Source organism: Scophthalmus maximus, chromosome 17 (genome assembly GCF_022379125.1).
Source record: "Scophthalmus maximus strain ysfricsl-2021 chromosome 17, ASM2237912v1, whole genome shotgun sequence".
NCBI classification, from domain to species: Eukaryota; Metazoa; Chordata; class Actinopteri; order Pleuronectiformes; family Scophthalmidae; genus Scophthalmus; species Scophthalmus maximus.
In genome coordinates, this window is record NC_061531.1 from 10,026,662 (window position 1) to 10,043,414 (window position 16,753).

General features: G+C 40.4%; 2 protein-coding genes across 11 annotated transcripts in view; one reads left to right on the forward strand and one right to left on the reverse strand.

Moving 5' to 3' along the window:
• The window catches only part of LOC118288341 (septin-9-like), a 67,373-nt gene that overhangs the window by 15,042 nt on the left and 35,578 nt on the right, over positions 1-16,753 (reverse strand). The window contains exon 1 of one of the 10 annotated variants that reach the window (XM_047328386.1): positions 1,313-1,443. The exons of the other annotated variants lie outside the window; for them this stretch is intronic. The gene's annotated coding sequence lies outside the window, so the exon portion shown is untranslated. Of the gene's footprint in view, positions 1-1,312; positions 1,444-16,753 lie in introns of those variants that run through there. 10 annotated transcript variants of the gene reach the window in all.
• Positions 6,915-9,785, forward strand: LOC118288343. Its single transcript, XM_035614347.2, has 2 exons — positions 6,915-7,048; positions 7,788-9,785. The coding sequence occupies exon 2, from the start codon at positions 7,789-7,791 to the stop codon at positions 8,884-8,886; it is 1,098 nt and encodes a 365-aa protein (XP_035470240.2). The 5' UTR covers positions 6,915-7,048; position 7,788; the 3' UTR covers positions 8,887-9,785.

A 16,753-nucleotide genomic window follows, 5' to 3' on the forward strand; every position in this document is an offset into this window, starting at 1 on the left:
CAGAGAGGAAACATTATCAATTTTACATTACACAGCTGTAGCATGCATGGAATATTTTGCATTTCAAAGTTGTGATTCTGAATTCCACAATAGACACATAATCCCACTGCACTGCTGACTTACTGGCCGACTCACAAAATGCACAGACACACAAAGACACACAAGATACAGAAGGTAACGATGACCTTTTCAGCGTCCCATCAAGCACTGGTGAAAGGCCCCTGTGTGTTCTCGCTTGGCATTACACAGGGGCCACAACAGAGCTCCTTTCAGCAACTCTGTGTATAAAAGTGTGTGTTTGTGTGTGTGTGTGCATGCTTCTGAGGCAAACCAGAGGCTTGTGACTCTCTGAAAAGGTGAAGGGTGGTTGCTGTTTTCCATCGGTTTGAGATTGTCAGAGAGCTGTGCCCCTCTGTTCAACCAGAGACAACACAACCTGATGACACTATGTTCGGGCTCTGCTTTGTTCCAGCTGCTGCCACATCCCCAGATCACCAGCAATTCATCACAACCACAAAAGACAAAGACTAATCACAAAAGCACCAGGAAAAAAAATTATTTGAAAGACTTAACTGGGTCAACATAACATCTCAAACAGCACAAGGAAAGAACAGCCTTTGATTTTGGTCAAATTTGATATATAATGTTTCCTACTGGAGAGATACAAGAACAACTTTCCACCAATTACAATTAGCTAATTGGATTCCTTCACTTTCCTTTCCAAAGCAGACAGAACTAAAAGATTCCCTTCCGCACTCTGTGAAGCTGCCTAACCGCATGTGTGAAGCTGCCTAACCGCATGTGTGGAGCTACCATTTCACTTTGCTGTAGGCACGCATGCACACACATCTCATGAGTGCTCGCTGCAGATACGGTGATGGATCAAAGTCAGAGACAGCTAAACTCGTCCAGTGTGTAAACGTGAATGGGAACTTAAACAGAGCAGGAACATGATTGCACATCCCTCTTCTCACAGTGTGTGTGTGTGTGTGTGTGTGTGTGTGTGTGTGTGTGTGTGTGTGTGTGTGTCATGCTAAGACAGATTGATTACAAAGCTTGCCACAGAGTAGACACACATTTGAGAGAAGAAAGACAGAGGAAATGTAAAACCTTAACAGAGGCTTGCAGAGATATTAATCAAGAGAATATCCATAAAGTTAAGTATGTGAAAACAGTTCAAATCTCTTCTTGAAAGAACAGAAACATGCAAAAACCAAAAGACAATGTAGGAAAAAATATTTACTGTACTTACAACTGCTTTCTTACAAACGCACGCATGCACTCACACACTCCCGGAATGCAAAACACTCACCGTGTGTAAAGTATGTGTACGTGTGTCTGAGTCGTCCCCTGCCGAAGTGCAGCCACTGTGTATGCACTGAGAGAGGCCAAACTCGGCTGTGGCTCTGGAAGCTCCCTGCCTGTCCCTCCCACCCATGCCTGTCATGTGACAGCGTGCAAGGCAACAAGACACACCCACTTCCTTCAAAACACACACACACACACACACACACACACACACACACACACACACACACACACACACACACACACACACACACACACACACACACACACACACACACACACACACACACACACACACACACACACACACACACACACACACACACACACACACACACACACACACACACACACACACTAAACCTTAGCAGAGATTGTGTGCGACTGGGGAACAGATGGACATGTATCTGAAGCAGAGTCTGAACTTTGTGTAAGGGGGAAAAAATGCTTCAAATGAAGCTGTTTCATCATCGGCTATCGAGAAAACACATTAAAGCAGAGATTGTGTGTGCACCTATCTACATTGAGGTCGACTTCAGCCTTTGGGCCAGCTGAATGTCCCTCTCCCTAACTCCAAGGATTATTTACAACCCAAATTACCTGGCCTGACCCTCTCATCTCCTCTCCAGGCTCTGCATTCATCACATCCCACTCATTCCAAGCACACAGACCTGAGATGCATCACACCAAATGCATTTTCTCATCAGAGTTCTTATGATACTGACAAATATTTTGGACTACGAGTACGGGCTGCAAAATTTTGGCAAACGCAAACGGCATTATGCAAGATCTCTAATTTCAAGTTGCACTTTTGAAGGGAAAAGGCTTCACGTTTCAGGTATGTTCATGTGCTGCAGAACGAGCACAGGATATGGAGACGTTTGTTCTGTCCCTCTAAAATGTTTAAAAAGCTTGGGGTATAATTCTACCACAAATAACTGTTTTGGCAATAGTTGATAACCTGGTGATAACAGCCACACACACATTTCCAATCAGTGAAAAAATGTTCTGGCATGATTACAGAGCCAACACAGCAGCAACATTTGAGAATGCAGCCATTTGCAATCCTTTAAAAATAAAAGCGGTTAATAAAGTCACCAGCTTTTCCAACATCCATACTTTGACACTTCGATATTAGACAAACAGCTAAAACAATTACAAAGTGCCTCAACTGATGCAGATTTTTTGTGGAACTCTCAGAAAGGCAGTCGTCACTTATTTTTTAAGACCTGAGAGCCGAACAATTACTTTGGCTGATTACTATTCTTATGGAGTATGTATATTTGTGTGATTAAAGAGGAGAGGGAACAGCTGTCTCCCGCCTCACAGGAAGTGTAATTATAAGGCCTGAGAGCGACCTTAAAGCCACGTGACCAAACGCAAACATGCACGCACGCGCACACACGCTCACACTCACAGGGTAGCACCTGCATTCCTCGAGATGACAAGTCATATTCCTGAAGAAAAAAAAAAAATACAGGGCACAACAGGCTGCAAAATGGATTTGTCTCATGTTATTTCATAGACTCAGCTGCCAGGATAAACCCACTACACACTGGTACCTTAGTGTTTGAATTCTGCCCTATACCAACAGACAATACATAAATAAAACACACAAGATACAAGAAAACACACAAGACAACCTTGCAAATAGGTCTTACCAAATATTGAAGTTGATATAAATCTTGATTGTACTTTATAAAGTGGGGAAATTGTACCTTTTTCTAAAACTAAGGGCCACCCTCTCTCTCTAAGCCTTCTCTTTTCATCTCCCTCTCTAGTGAATTCTACTTTATAACCCCAGTAATGAGCCTTGGTTTAAACTGAGTGTACAAGTTCAGTTTTAGACTGGTGCTAAAGTGTAGATAAAACTGACAGGAGGTAGTGGAGGATTTAAGGGCTAATATTTAGAGGGAGTTTTCTGCTCTTTAGCTCGGTTTAAAAAAAAAAAATCACCTTAGCTCCATTTCTGTGTACTTAACAGCATATCCCCATTGGTGTTTTTGGAGAGGAGGTCTTTCTTTTTAACGGTACTGTCCTGTTTATAATGCAGTAAATGCAGTTTCACAGAAATCAAGCCATGGTGTGGTATCTGAGAAAAAATATGTAGTCTATTTAACATAAACAGAGGAAAACAAATGAAACATGTTTGTTTAATTCAATGCAAAACAATTAAGACGGAGATGTAGTCAATTTACTAAAGGATCATTATCTGTGATTTTGTCGAGGCGTTGTTGATTTCTTGTTTGAAAAGAGAAAAGGTTACCGGGCTGAAAAGCTTTGTGAAAACAAATCATGCTCTGGAAACAAACTTCTCCTCATCACCGCCTCTCTGGAGCCACTATCTCGCTCTTAATGTTTCACTAGTAACTCTCTCCCTTTTACACCAAACCGCGAGTTAAACTTTTCTCCGAGCTCCCCAGAGTGTTGAAACATGTCACCCCCATCATCACTAACACTGACACGAAAGCTGACACGTGACTTTACAGATGTTAAAAATAGGTCACAAGGAACTATTTGCAAGATAAAAAAGATTCCATTCCTTCCCCTTCGACTTTTCCTCCTGAAGACACTGACTCCCGAGTGAACCCGGCAGTGAGTGCCAACCTTCATTTGTTTGAGCCGACATAACTTGGCGTGCTCCCTTATTACGGAGTTGCTGTCCTGCTGGGGACATGGCCTTTTCAGATAAAAAAATCTTCATTTTGAGGAGATGGGGGATGTGGTGACAGAAAACCAATGGCAGGAGCTGATGTTTTCTGGGCCTCGCTAAGCCAACATGGTGTAATGTATTGGCAGGCGGAGTATGGGGCTGCCTGGCTGACCCCTGACAGTGTTCCTAGCAGCTGTCCAAGGTCTTTTATAACACAGACACATGATGGATAGTCGTAGCATGAGTCACCGGGTGCATTAGATTTAATGCATCACTGGCTTTTCCTCCACAGAAAATGCACAGTGAGGTGTACGCTATGACTAAACATTTGTCAATATACTGTGATGTAACTGCATCAAAGGGAAGACATCTTACATCAGTATGCAGTGGGTGGAGTGAGAGATGAATGATATTCTACGATGAAATACCTACGAAGTTCACTAAAAATGTCAGTTTATAAATGTTAGCTGTGTATCAGTTTGAGGATTTTGAGGATTAAAAAAACTCCAAAACACAGCAACCAGAGCATTGTTACACAGCATCGCTTGTATGATGCTCTTGTGCTGCACATGTGAAACATTTGGGTGGTGACCATAACACAACTAAAGGTTTCCTTTGTGTTTTTTTTTACTCCCTTTTTGTCCTGACCAAGGGGAATACCAGAGCCTCCATAAAGGGATACCAGGTGTGTGTGTGTGTGTGTGTGTGTGTGTGTGTGTGTGTGTGTGTGTGTGTGTGTGTGTGTGTGTGTGTGTGTGTGTGTGTGTGTGTAATACTTGCTTGGTTTGGAGGATACATGGTAAACAGTTCAATGAGACAGAGTCACAGCTCTGAAAACAGCTGCTGTAGCTTCACATCAGCTCGCCCACACAGAACGGTGTGTGTGTGTGTGTGTGTGTGTGTGTGTGTGTGTGTTTGTGTGTGTGCTAGTTATGTTTCTGTGGACTAAAATGGGCTTTAAATGCAGCACTGACATGAAGCTTTTACAAGCTCCGGACTTGATACCTTCCAGGTGAGAAAGGCCAACTACCTGTGTCACAGCATCTCCTGCTGGTTGCTCAGGGTGTTGCAGCAGTGCAGGCTGCAACTTTTATCATTTCTTATTCCACACACAGTAAAAGGAGAGGTACAGTGCTCAACATGTTATTCCTACCACTGTGCCTGTACTACAAAGCACAATTTGCGGGTAACGATTACCATGGTAACCTGCTCCCGAGCAGGTGATGTTCTAGATAAGAGATCAAAGCCAGTCACCAGTCCAACTGACCCCTGATTTCCACTGGATGCGGAACAGCGGCGGAGCAGTGTGTCGGTTGCGTGTTTCGCCGTCCGCCAATCCCCACCGCCCCCGCCACAGTGGTGCACTGCGGTGCGGCCATGATGTCACGAGGACCCACGAAATCTCGCGAATTCACGTGTGATTGCGCGATATAACAGGGTGTAGTTTCTATAAAGAGAACCACAAACCAACAAGTTATTTCCATCATAAATGATTTGGTTGAATACTTGATTTGGTTGACTTGAATAATCAGCATCTTCTCATCCATGGTGTCAACGGGGTGAACTGGTTGGTGAAAACCTCTGACCTGTTGACTTCAGGGCTGTCTCCGCCCATTATGACATTTTCAAGGTGTAGCACAGGGAAATATGATCCGCCGTGAGCACGGTGCATTTTATTTTGACAGTTAAAGTATGTTTTATTTTTGTTTCTGTGCTCGACTTCCTGTCCCGCACAACCTGTTTTGCGCTGAATTGCAGCGTGTGTGCTCCGGCGTCCGGCAAAAATAGAAGCCCTGCGTATCTGCTCCGGAGGGCTGCGGAGTGTCGGAGCTGTGACGGAGCCGTGCGGAGTCAGTGGAAATACACACATTGACTTCAATTGACACCTATCGGCTCCGTCGCCGTTTCGCAGCCGTTCCGCATCCAGTGGAAATCAGGGGTGATAGCCAATCAGATCACCGGAAAACCAGGGTCATCATTCTACAGGATCCTACAGGTTATCCAGGATGGTCTATGTTAGGTCAAACCAGAAAACGAAAATACATCCCGAATAAGTTGAACTCTCCTCGTAGTACAGGCCACTGGTGACAAGCTTTGAAGAACAATATTAGGATTTGTATGAATATATATTTTTCCAATTGTAAAACTAACATTTTATATTTTTGTAGAAAAATTTCAAATAGGTTTAAGCTATTAACACTGCAAGTCTTATTTAGACCAAAAAATTATTTAAAAAAATATCAATATTATTTGATGGGAATTATACTGAATAAATCAGAAAAAAAAGTTTTAGTTTTTTATGAAAAATGTTCTTTTGTGTTTTAAGAAAGATACTCACCTGTGTCACAGTATATCAAAGTGCCCAAACAACACACACACGCGCAAACACCACCAAGTTAAATATTATATTATAATAATACAGAATATAGAATCTATGATATACCTTAATGGTAACAGATAAATTAATATAAGAAATATGGGGATATAAGGCAAAAACAAAAAGAAAAACCAATTAGGAAAGGATATCTTCTCAGGGATTGATGTAGGGGGTTTCTCAAAAAATGTCAAGGGGGGATTCCACACTGTAACATGTTCTCTCAGTTCCCTGAATAATAGAACAGATTTTCTCTACAATTAAACAGGACATAATGTCTCTAAGGAGGCGCAGAGTCATTACACTGAAGTAAAAATAACTCGTCGGGCCAGTAAATAAGAAAGAGAAATATATGTAAGAAGTAAAAGCCAACACATTCTGGTTTGCTTTCGGAAAAATTCAAGTGTGGAGCAAAACGTTATTCTCTTGATTGTGCAACACTATGCATCTCAACAAAAAACATCATTCCCCTAATAATCAGCTTTTGTTTTTTACAGGCCCAGGAGTGGTAAACCCTGACAAAACACAAAGAGATTACAACTCCTCTTTTCTTATAAACAAAAGGAGGTTTGATCCTACCTGCTCAAACTCCAAGTAACGCATATCAACAGTTGATTGGTTGGCGTTAGTTTCCAGGAAACAGAGACCCATGATTGGAGGGAGCTATGATTGCCCTCATACATCGGACACCTAACAGCAGCACAATAATGCAGGCAAGTGCTTTAATTTTCGACTTTTTGATTCACCTTGGCTTCTAGTCAACATGACTGACGAGACATTTACCCCAGTCTTCTTCTTATGGGTTTCTCTATTTAGAAACACATTTTGCTTGGTTAGATCAGATTTTCATGTTGATTAAACCACACTTGATCAGTCTTCTTTGCTGCATTTTCCATATACATGGGATTAACAGAAATATAATTTATTATTATTATCATTGTTTGTCATTTCTAAAGTGATACAATACACTTTTTTTACACTTAGTTATTAAACTGACATTTTTTTTACCTCTTAAAATGGAAAGGTTGCAATTTTTTTTCGATCTTAAAACAATAGTCATATGAGCGTTGAAACAGGTATTACTTGTTACGACCTGGGATCATTCTTCATAATCATACAAGCATTTAACAAAAAACTTCCTGGTGCAGCAGTTGTTTCAATACAGAATCCACTCTGTGTTACTATTCCTCTGCCATGGGAACATTTGCATTACCAAGGTAATACTGACTGTGGAAGCACAAAAAAGGAAGTTTATACTACAATGATTAACTTTTCAATATAACCACTTGTTTTTCATGTAGTAAAACTACTTCAGATAAACTTTGTAATAGACTTTTATAGAGTTAAGACCTTTCCTAATTGATAAATGCATCAAGTCATAAAAATAATCACAGATTCATCCCTTGATACAGATACATGCATGGATTGATAACCTTTTCAATATCATTACAGGATGGCGACGATGTCAGGAAGAGGCACTAGGTTGCTGTGTAGCATGTTCCCTGAACTGACCTCTGTGTCATTTGTACAACGGCTCAATTCAATCCATGATTTGGAGAAAATCAACTTTGGCCAATCTGTTCCCAAGCACAGTCTCCTGCTGCTCCACTGGTTTTCCAGCATCATTGAAATCGACGGAGACAACGTCATACAGTTGCCCTTTGACCCAAACAATGGAGATTATGGCTCGCATCATTATGGCAACTTTGACAGGGTGCTGGATCCACCGCTTCTCGGTCAGAAGGACTACACTGTTGGCAATATCAATACAGACGCATCTGAAGAACTTCCAGATTATGTTGTCAATCCCCGGGCAGAGTATGTAGGAGGAAACAGGGACCGGATCATATTCAGAGTCAGTCAGCAGAACGGAGGATGGCAGTGGATACATCGAGTGTTCATCACACAACATTATGGCATTTCACCTTATGCGACAGAGTATGATCCAGAACATACCTATGAGATCACTCCTAACCTCTTACGACAGATCAGAGAGTTTTCTGTGGTAACAAGCCAACAGGAACTGTCGATGCTCAGAAATCGCTTTGGAAGTAACGCTAATGAATCCCAGTTAAGGCACATCAGAAACACGTGGGGTGGCCTTGCTGGACTTGGACTGTTGATGTTTATTGTGATCCAGGAAAAGCACTCCTCTAGCCAACATAATAACACACCTCAGCGCGCAGGGAAGAAAAACACACAACCTGCTTTTGTTGTCAACATCCCAGAAAACAGACAAAATCATATGGGGGCTGATGCCCAACAAAACACCAAACTTCAGGTTGCGGCACAAAGAAACACACAGCCTAATTACTTAGGCAACCTCCCAGAGAACAGACATAATCATATGGAGGCTGTTGTCCAACAAAACAAACTTCAGGTTGTGGCACAAAGAAACACACAGCCTAATTACTTAGGCAACCTCCCAGAGAAAAGACAAAATCACGCGAATGGTGATATTTCAGACGCCTGTGCTGTTGCTATTGTTGTTCTTGTTGTCATTGTATTGTCTTTTTTCTCATATATCATTAGAAAAATCAGCATCAGGTAGGGGAAGTTGACCAAAAATTTGGGGAGAACATGCTGTCTAAATCAAAATGTAATGGTAATGTAAAGGACAGGAGAGCCAACAGGACTTTTACATGCACCTGGGTGATGGGCAGGGATGTTCTATTAACTTTCTGTATTCTTTGTTTTGCTTCCACGTTTAATTAATTGTGCACTATATTAGCTCATTTTATAAGCGTTGTTCAGTTAAATATTGACATGTAGGCTTACCATAGCACCATAGTGATCAGCACATCTTCCCCACAAAGGGTCGTCATCAGTGAATGAAGGTGATTTTGTGTTTGTTGTGATTAAAACGTGGGGAATCTGACCGCAATGGCACAATGTGAGGTATTTGCTGTAAATAACATTTGGAAGGATCTTAGCAGTAAAATTATTACACAAAACAATAAAACAACAGTTTTTAGAAGTGAGGTCTAAGGGGTTGTATTTCACCAAAAAGTACATCAGGACATTTTGAGCTTCATAGCTCTATTTATAAATGTACAGTTCATTCCTAACAGCACTCTCTTCTCTGAAATGGTTCTTTTTGCACTGTACATGCACTACTCGGACATGGTCATAATGGTCCAGGCTTTGTTAAGGCGACAACCTCATAATCCAGCACATCTAATCTAATAGTAGTGCTTCACTGTTGTTTCATCTTGTGTCTCATTGAGATGAAGAGAAAGTAAATAGCTCTGATGGATAAATGAAACACATAAGTGAAATGATCGATTGGTGTGTTAAGGATAGCCTTCACCGATAATGTATTGGCTAAAAAAAACAGGAGTGTATTATACACAAGGTTTTGTATTCTTCCTGTTCTGTTAAAAAAATGGGGTGTTTGTCAAATACGCACAGATGTTTGTTTGGTCTGTAAATAAAAAGACAAAAAGCTGACAACATTGTTCATCTCTTCATTCTACTTCCTCAAGTAATCCAGGGGGAGAATGGTGGTCTACAGAAAACTTCTTATTGCTGCAAAAATTAAAAAAAATATATTCAGATATAGAGGTAGACTACTGCGTTTGCTTGTGTTGATTGTTAGAAAATGTTTCTGCCCTGCTGACTGAGGCTCTAAAGAGGGGAAGTTGAATCCATCTCATGGTCTCTGGGTGGATTTGGATTGTCCTTCCTATTGACCTTTCCTATCTACTATTCCTAGACCTCAATGGAAACGTTATGAGGTCAAGGAAAGGTGTAAAGGAGGACTCATAGGACTTAGGAAAAGCCGACAGCAGTACTCAGAGAATCCGACTCCCCTTACACTACACTATTATGCGACGGCGGATGTTCTTGGCGTGCGTCTGTCGTGGTGAAGCTACAAATTTCCAAAGATGGACTACAGAAAACCGCAGCGGCCCCATCCAGCATGTTTCAGTGTGTTTTACCACCGTATGACATCAGATGTAAATGATTCATATGCAACCGTAACTTACATGAGGACGTCCGTCCCTTCTGGGTCATATTCATAATTTATACTCATACGTCTTCTTCTACTTCGGATTTAATCATTTACGTTCATGCATTGGAACGTTGTGTTAAATATCGTTGCCGCAATGAATCGTGGGGCGTCTATTTCTCCTTTCCTTTTGCATAGGAAAGTCCAGTGTACCCTTTGCTAAAGAAAATAGGAGAGGAAGCACTGAAGCACCTTTCCTATGCATTTAAAGATCTGAACAGCTCTTAACATGGTTGCCAATTAAATACTTTGGGGTTACTTCAAGGTTTTGGAAACTTCCTAAGCAAATTCGGCAATTCGACTGCACCCTCAGTCTCTGCCTTGTGACAACAGCCAGTAGTTTGGCTACATTTTATAAGCGTTGTACAGACATGTAGGCTTATCATAGCACCATAGTGATCAACACATCTTCCCCACAAGAGAGTGGGGTATCAGAGAGTGCGTAAGGGGCTGTGGCACATTGGGCATATGTGGGTCAGGATCTAAGCTCAAGGTGAGGATGCCTTGTGTAATAGTTCATAGTGAGAGACAACGAATGAGGGGACTACACGGAGGGTTTCGATAGATATAGAAGACACTGAGCAAAATGTTATCCTTATGATTGTGCAACACTATGCATCTAATCATTCCAATCATAACTGCCAATACAAAAAAACGGATTTTGTATTTTTACAGGCACAGGAGTGGTAAACCTCCTCTTTTCTTATAAACACAAGGAAGCTAAAACTGAACTGCTGCCTCAAACTCCCTACAATGCCTAACAACATTTGGTTTACTGGTTTCAGATTCCAGGAAACAGACCTATGATTGGGAGCCATGATTACACTCACACACATTGGATACCTAACAGCAGCACACTAATGCAGGTGAGTGCTCTAATTTTCTACTTTTTGATTCACCTTTGCTTCCACTCAACATGGCTGATGAAACATTTATCTTCCTTTTGAGGGTTTCTCTATTTACAAACACATTTTGCTTGGTTAGATTGGATTTTCAGGTTGGATTACACCACAGTAGGTCAGTCATAAACTCTAATAAACACATTTTATTTTCAAAATTAGCAAAAATAGATGCATATAATCCATCCACTTTATATCCTGTAAACATTTAACCACTTTATTCCATTTCCTGACCAGGAAATATGTTGTGATTATTGTTAATTAAACACAAGATTAACAGAAATATAATGTATTATTATTATTATCATCATCATTGTCATTTCTTAAGTGATACCAAACACATTGTTTTACAGTTTGATTAGAAATTAAACTGAAATTTCTACCTCTCTGTTAAAAAGGACAGGTTGCTCTTTTTTTTCAATCTTAAAACGATAGTCACATGTCCATATGAACGATGAAACAGGTTTAACTTGTTACTACCTGTAATCATTCCTCATAATTATACAAGCAATTGACAAAAACCTTCCTGATTCAGCAGTCGTTTCAGTACAGACTCCACTCTGTGTTACTATTCTTCTCCAATGGGACCATTTGTATTAGCAAAGTAACACTGACTGTGGAAGCTCAAAGAAGAGCTTTATACTACAATGACTAACTTTTCAATATAACCACTTGTTTTTACTGTATTAAAACTACTGGAGCCTCGGATAAACTTTGTAATGGAGTGAAGACCCTTCCTAATAAAACCCTAACCCCTTGCTGCATTGATAAATGCATTAGTCACACAAATAATATTAAAACAAGAAGCATCCATTGTTACAAATACATGTATAGATTTATAACCTTTTCAATACCATTACAGGATGGAGAGGTAGTCAGGAAGAGGCATAAGTTGTTGTGTAGCTCTGTTCCTTGCACTGACTTCAGTGTCAGCTGTACAAAGGCTCAATTCAATCAACGATTTGAAGAAAATCTACTTGGGCCAATCTGTGCCCAAGCACAGTCTCCTGCTGCTCCACTGGTTTGCCAGCATCATTGAGATCGATCGAAACAACGTCATACAGTTGCCCTTTGACCCAAACAATGGAGATTATGGCTCGCATCATTATGGCAACTTTGAGAGGGTGCTGGACCCACCGCCTCATGGTCAGAGGTACTACACTGTTGGCAATCTCAATACAGACGAATCTGAAGAACTTCCAAATTATGTCGTCAATCCCCGGGCAGAGTATGTGGGAGGAAACAGGGACCGGATCGTATTCAGAGTCAGTCAGCAGAAAAGAGGACGGCAGTGGCTAGATCGAGTGTTCATCACACAGCATTATGGCATTTCAACTAATGCGACAGAGTATGATCCAGAACATACCTATGAGATCACTCCTAACCTCTTACGACAGATCAGAGAGTTTTCTGTGGTAACAAGCCAACAGGAACTGTCGATGCTCAGAAATCGCTTTGGAAGTAACGCTAATGAATCCCAGTTAAGAGACATCAGAAACACGTGGGGTCTCCTTGCTGGACTTGGATTGCTGTTGTTTATTGTGATCCAAGAAGAGCACACCTCTAGCCAACACAACAACAGACTACAGCGTGAAGTAAGGAACGACACACAACCTGATTTTGTTGTCAACATCCCAGAAAACAGACAAAATCATATGGAGGCTGACGTCCAGCAAAACACCACACTTCAGGGTGCGGCACAAAGAAACACGCAGCCTCATTACTCTGGCAACTTCCCAGAGAACAGACCAAATCACGGGATCACTGTGCCATTTTTGTTGCTGTTGTTTTCCTTTTTTTTATTCGTATTTATTATTTCTGAATTGGGTTGGCGAAGATGACAGAAAATGAGGGAGAACATGCTGTCTAAATCAAAATGTTATGGTAATGTTTTTCGAAAGAAGGATGACTTTTACATGCACCTGGGTGATGGGCAGGGATGTTCGATTAACTTTCTGTATGCTTTGTTTTGCTTCCACGTTAATTAATTGTGCACTATATTATATTACTTTGTAAGCGCTGTTCATTTAAATATTGACATGTAGGCTTATCATTGCACCATAGTGATCAGCACATCTTCCTCATAAAGGGTCGTCATCAGTGAATGATGGTTAAATAGCTCTGATGGATAAATGAAACACAATAAGTGACATGATCAATGGTGTGTTAAGGATAGCCTGCACTAATAATGTATTTGCTCAAAAAAACAGGAGTGTATTATACACATGGTTTCGTATTCTTTCTGTAAGTAAAAAGTCTAAAAGGTGACAACATTGTTCATCTCTTCATTCTACTTCCTCAAGAAGTCCAGGTGGTCAACATGCGAGAGAATGGTGGTCTACAGGAAACATATTATTGCTGCTGCAAAATAAAATCATTCAGATATAGAGGAAGACTCTTTTGTTTGTTTTTGTGTTGATTGTTAGAAACCGTTCTGCCCTGCTGACTGAGGCTGTAAGGAGGGGATGTTTTATCCATCTCAAGGTCTCTGTCTCCAGTGCCTTGTGATGACAGACAGTAGTTTGGCTGCCACTGTCCGCCTGTGACATGGGTGATCTCGTCAATGCAGTGGGTACCTGAATAATCTTCTGTGTAAGACATGCATGGACTTCGGCTGCCTGCATCAATTTTTCCATTACATTGATTACCAAAAACAAGTACTGCAATTTGAAATTGTTCTGTTATTAGCTAATGACAAGCCAGACTTTATCAGATATGTTATAGTTCTCATCATTGGCATAAAATCTGAAATGACTTGCAGAATAATATCCTTTTAAATCAGCAAATACAAATAATCAGCATTTGCATTGTTTTTGCATGTTGGCTAAACCCCAGCAAAACAAAGCAATTACTACTCTTCTTTTCTTACATACAGAAGGAAGTTTTATGCAAGCAACTGTGACTTCCTTTAACCACGTGAGTCTTTTGGCTGGTTTCATTTCCAAGGAAACAGCAACCTAAGGGGAGTCTGTGACTGCTCTCACACAAACACAGATCAGATCCCCATCAGCAGCACACTAATGCAGGTGAGTGCTCTTTTTTCTTATTGCTACCATAGATTTACCTCAGCTTTAACACGACATGATGGTGAGGCATTTAACCCGTCCACTGTGAATATTCTCTACTTAGATATTATTCAAAAGGTGAAAACAATATTGAAAAACAATGTAGTTGACAGTTTGTTCGGTTAGACTGAATTTGAAGTAGTTTACATTGCGCTTTGTCAGTCTGTACACACACACACGCACGCAAACCAAAATTATGGATAAATAGAGTAAAATATTATAATATTAATATACACAATATAGAATCTATAATAAACCTTAATGGTCACAGACAAATTAATATAAGAAATAGGGGAAATAACACAAAAAGAAAAAGAAAAAACATTATAAAAAGGATAGCTTCTCAGGGATTGATGTAGGTGATTTCTCCAAAAAATCCCAAGGACAGATGCCACACTGTAACATGTTCCCTGAAAAAAAGTACAGTTTTCTCTACAATTAAACAGGAAACAATGTATCTAAGGAGGCACACGTCATTAGACTGAAGTAAAATAACTCTTCAAGCCAGTTAAGAAGAAAGAGAAATAGATGTAAGAAGTAAAAGCCAATACATTCAGGTTTGCCTTCAGAAAATTCAAATGTGGAGCACAACGTTATCCTCGTGATTGTGCAACACTATGCATCTAAAGACAAAGACATCATTCCACTAATAACTGCAAATACAAATAATCGGCTTGCTTTATATCCTGGAAACATTTAACCACTTTTTTCCATTTACTGACCAGGAACTGTGTTGTGATTATTGATTAATCAAACACAAGAATAACAGAAATATAATTTATTATTATTATCATAATTTTCTAAAGTTATACAAACACATTTTTTTTACACTTTGATTTGAGTTATTAAACTGATTTTTTTTTTACCTCTGTTGAAGAGGATAGGTTGTAATTTTTTTTCAATCTTAAAACAATAGTCACATGTCCATATGAACAATGAATCAGGTTCTACTTGTTACTACCTCTAATCATTCCTAATAATTATACTAGCAATTAAGAAAAACCTTCCTGATGCAGCAGTCATTCCAGTACTGACTCCATTCTGTGTTACTATTCCTCTGCCATGGGAACATTTTTATTAGCAAAGTAACACTGACTGTGGAAGCACAAAGAAGGAACTTTATACTATAAAGACTAACTTGTCTTTGCTGTAGTAAAACTACTGGAGCTTCGGAAAAACTTTGGAATGGAGTGAAGACCCTTCCTAATAGAACCCTAACCCCTTGCTGCATTGATAAATGCATCAGTCATAAAAATAATCTTCTTCTAATAAACAAGAAGCATCCATTGTTACAAATACATGTATGGATTGATAACCTTTTCAATATCATTACAGGATGGGGAGGGTGTCAGGAAGAGGCACAAGTTGCTGTGTAGCTTTGTTCCTTGCACTGACCTCAGTGTCAGCTGTAGAAAGGCTCAATTCAATCAACGATTTGAAGAAAATCTACTTGGGCCAATCTGTGCCAAAGCACAGTCTCCTGCTGCTCCACTGGTTTGCCAGCATCATTGAGATCGATCGAAACAACGTCATACAGTTGCCTTTTGACCCAAACAATGGAGATTATGGCTCGCATCATTATGGCAACTTTGACAGGCTGCTGGACCCACCGCCTCACGGTCAGAGGTACTACACTGTTGGCAATCTCAATACAGACGCATCTGAAGAACTTCCGGATTATGTCGTCAATCCCCGGGCAGAGTATGTGGGGGGAAACAGGGACCGGATCATAGTTAGAATCCAGAACGGAAGATGGCAGAGGACAGATCGAGTGTTCATCACACAGCATTATGGGATTTCACCTTATGCGACAGAGTATGATCCAGAACATACCTATGAGATCACTCCTAACCTCTTACGACAGATCAGAGAGTTTTCTGTGGTAACAAGCCAACAGGAACTGTCGATGCTCAGAAATCGCTTTGGAAGTAACGCTAATGAATCCCAGTTATGGGACATCAGAAACACGTGGGGTGTCCTTGCTGGTCTTGGCCTGTTGTTGTTTATTGTGATCAAGGAAGGGTACAACTATAACCAACATTACAACCAACAAAGCACCACACTTCAGGGTGCTGGCAACTTCCCAGAGTACAGACAAAATCACGGGAATGGTGATTGTACAGACGCCTGTGCCATTTTTATTGCTGTTGTCATTTTCTTGGCTTTATTCCTTTTTATTATTTCATCATCAGATAGGCGAGGATGACACAAAATGAGGGAGAACATGCTGTCTAAATCAAAATGTTATGGTAATGTTTTTCGAAAACGATGAGGACAGGAGAGCCAACAGGACTTTTACATACACATGGGTGATGGGCAGGGATGTTCTATTAACTTTCTGTATTCTTTGTTTTGCTTCCACATTTAATTAATTGTGCACTATACTATCTTATTTTGTAAGCGCTGTTCAGTTAAATATTGACACGTAGGCTTATCATAGCA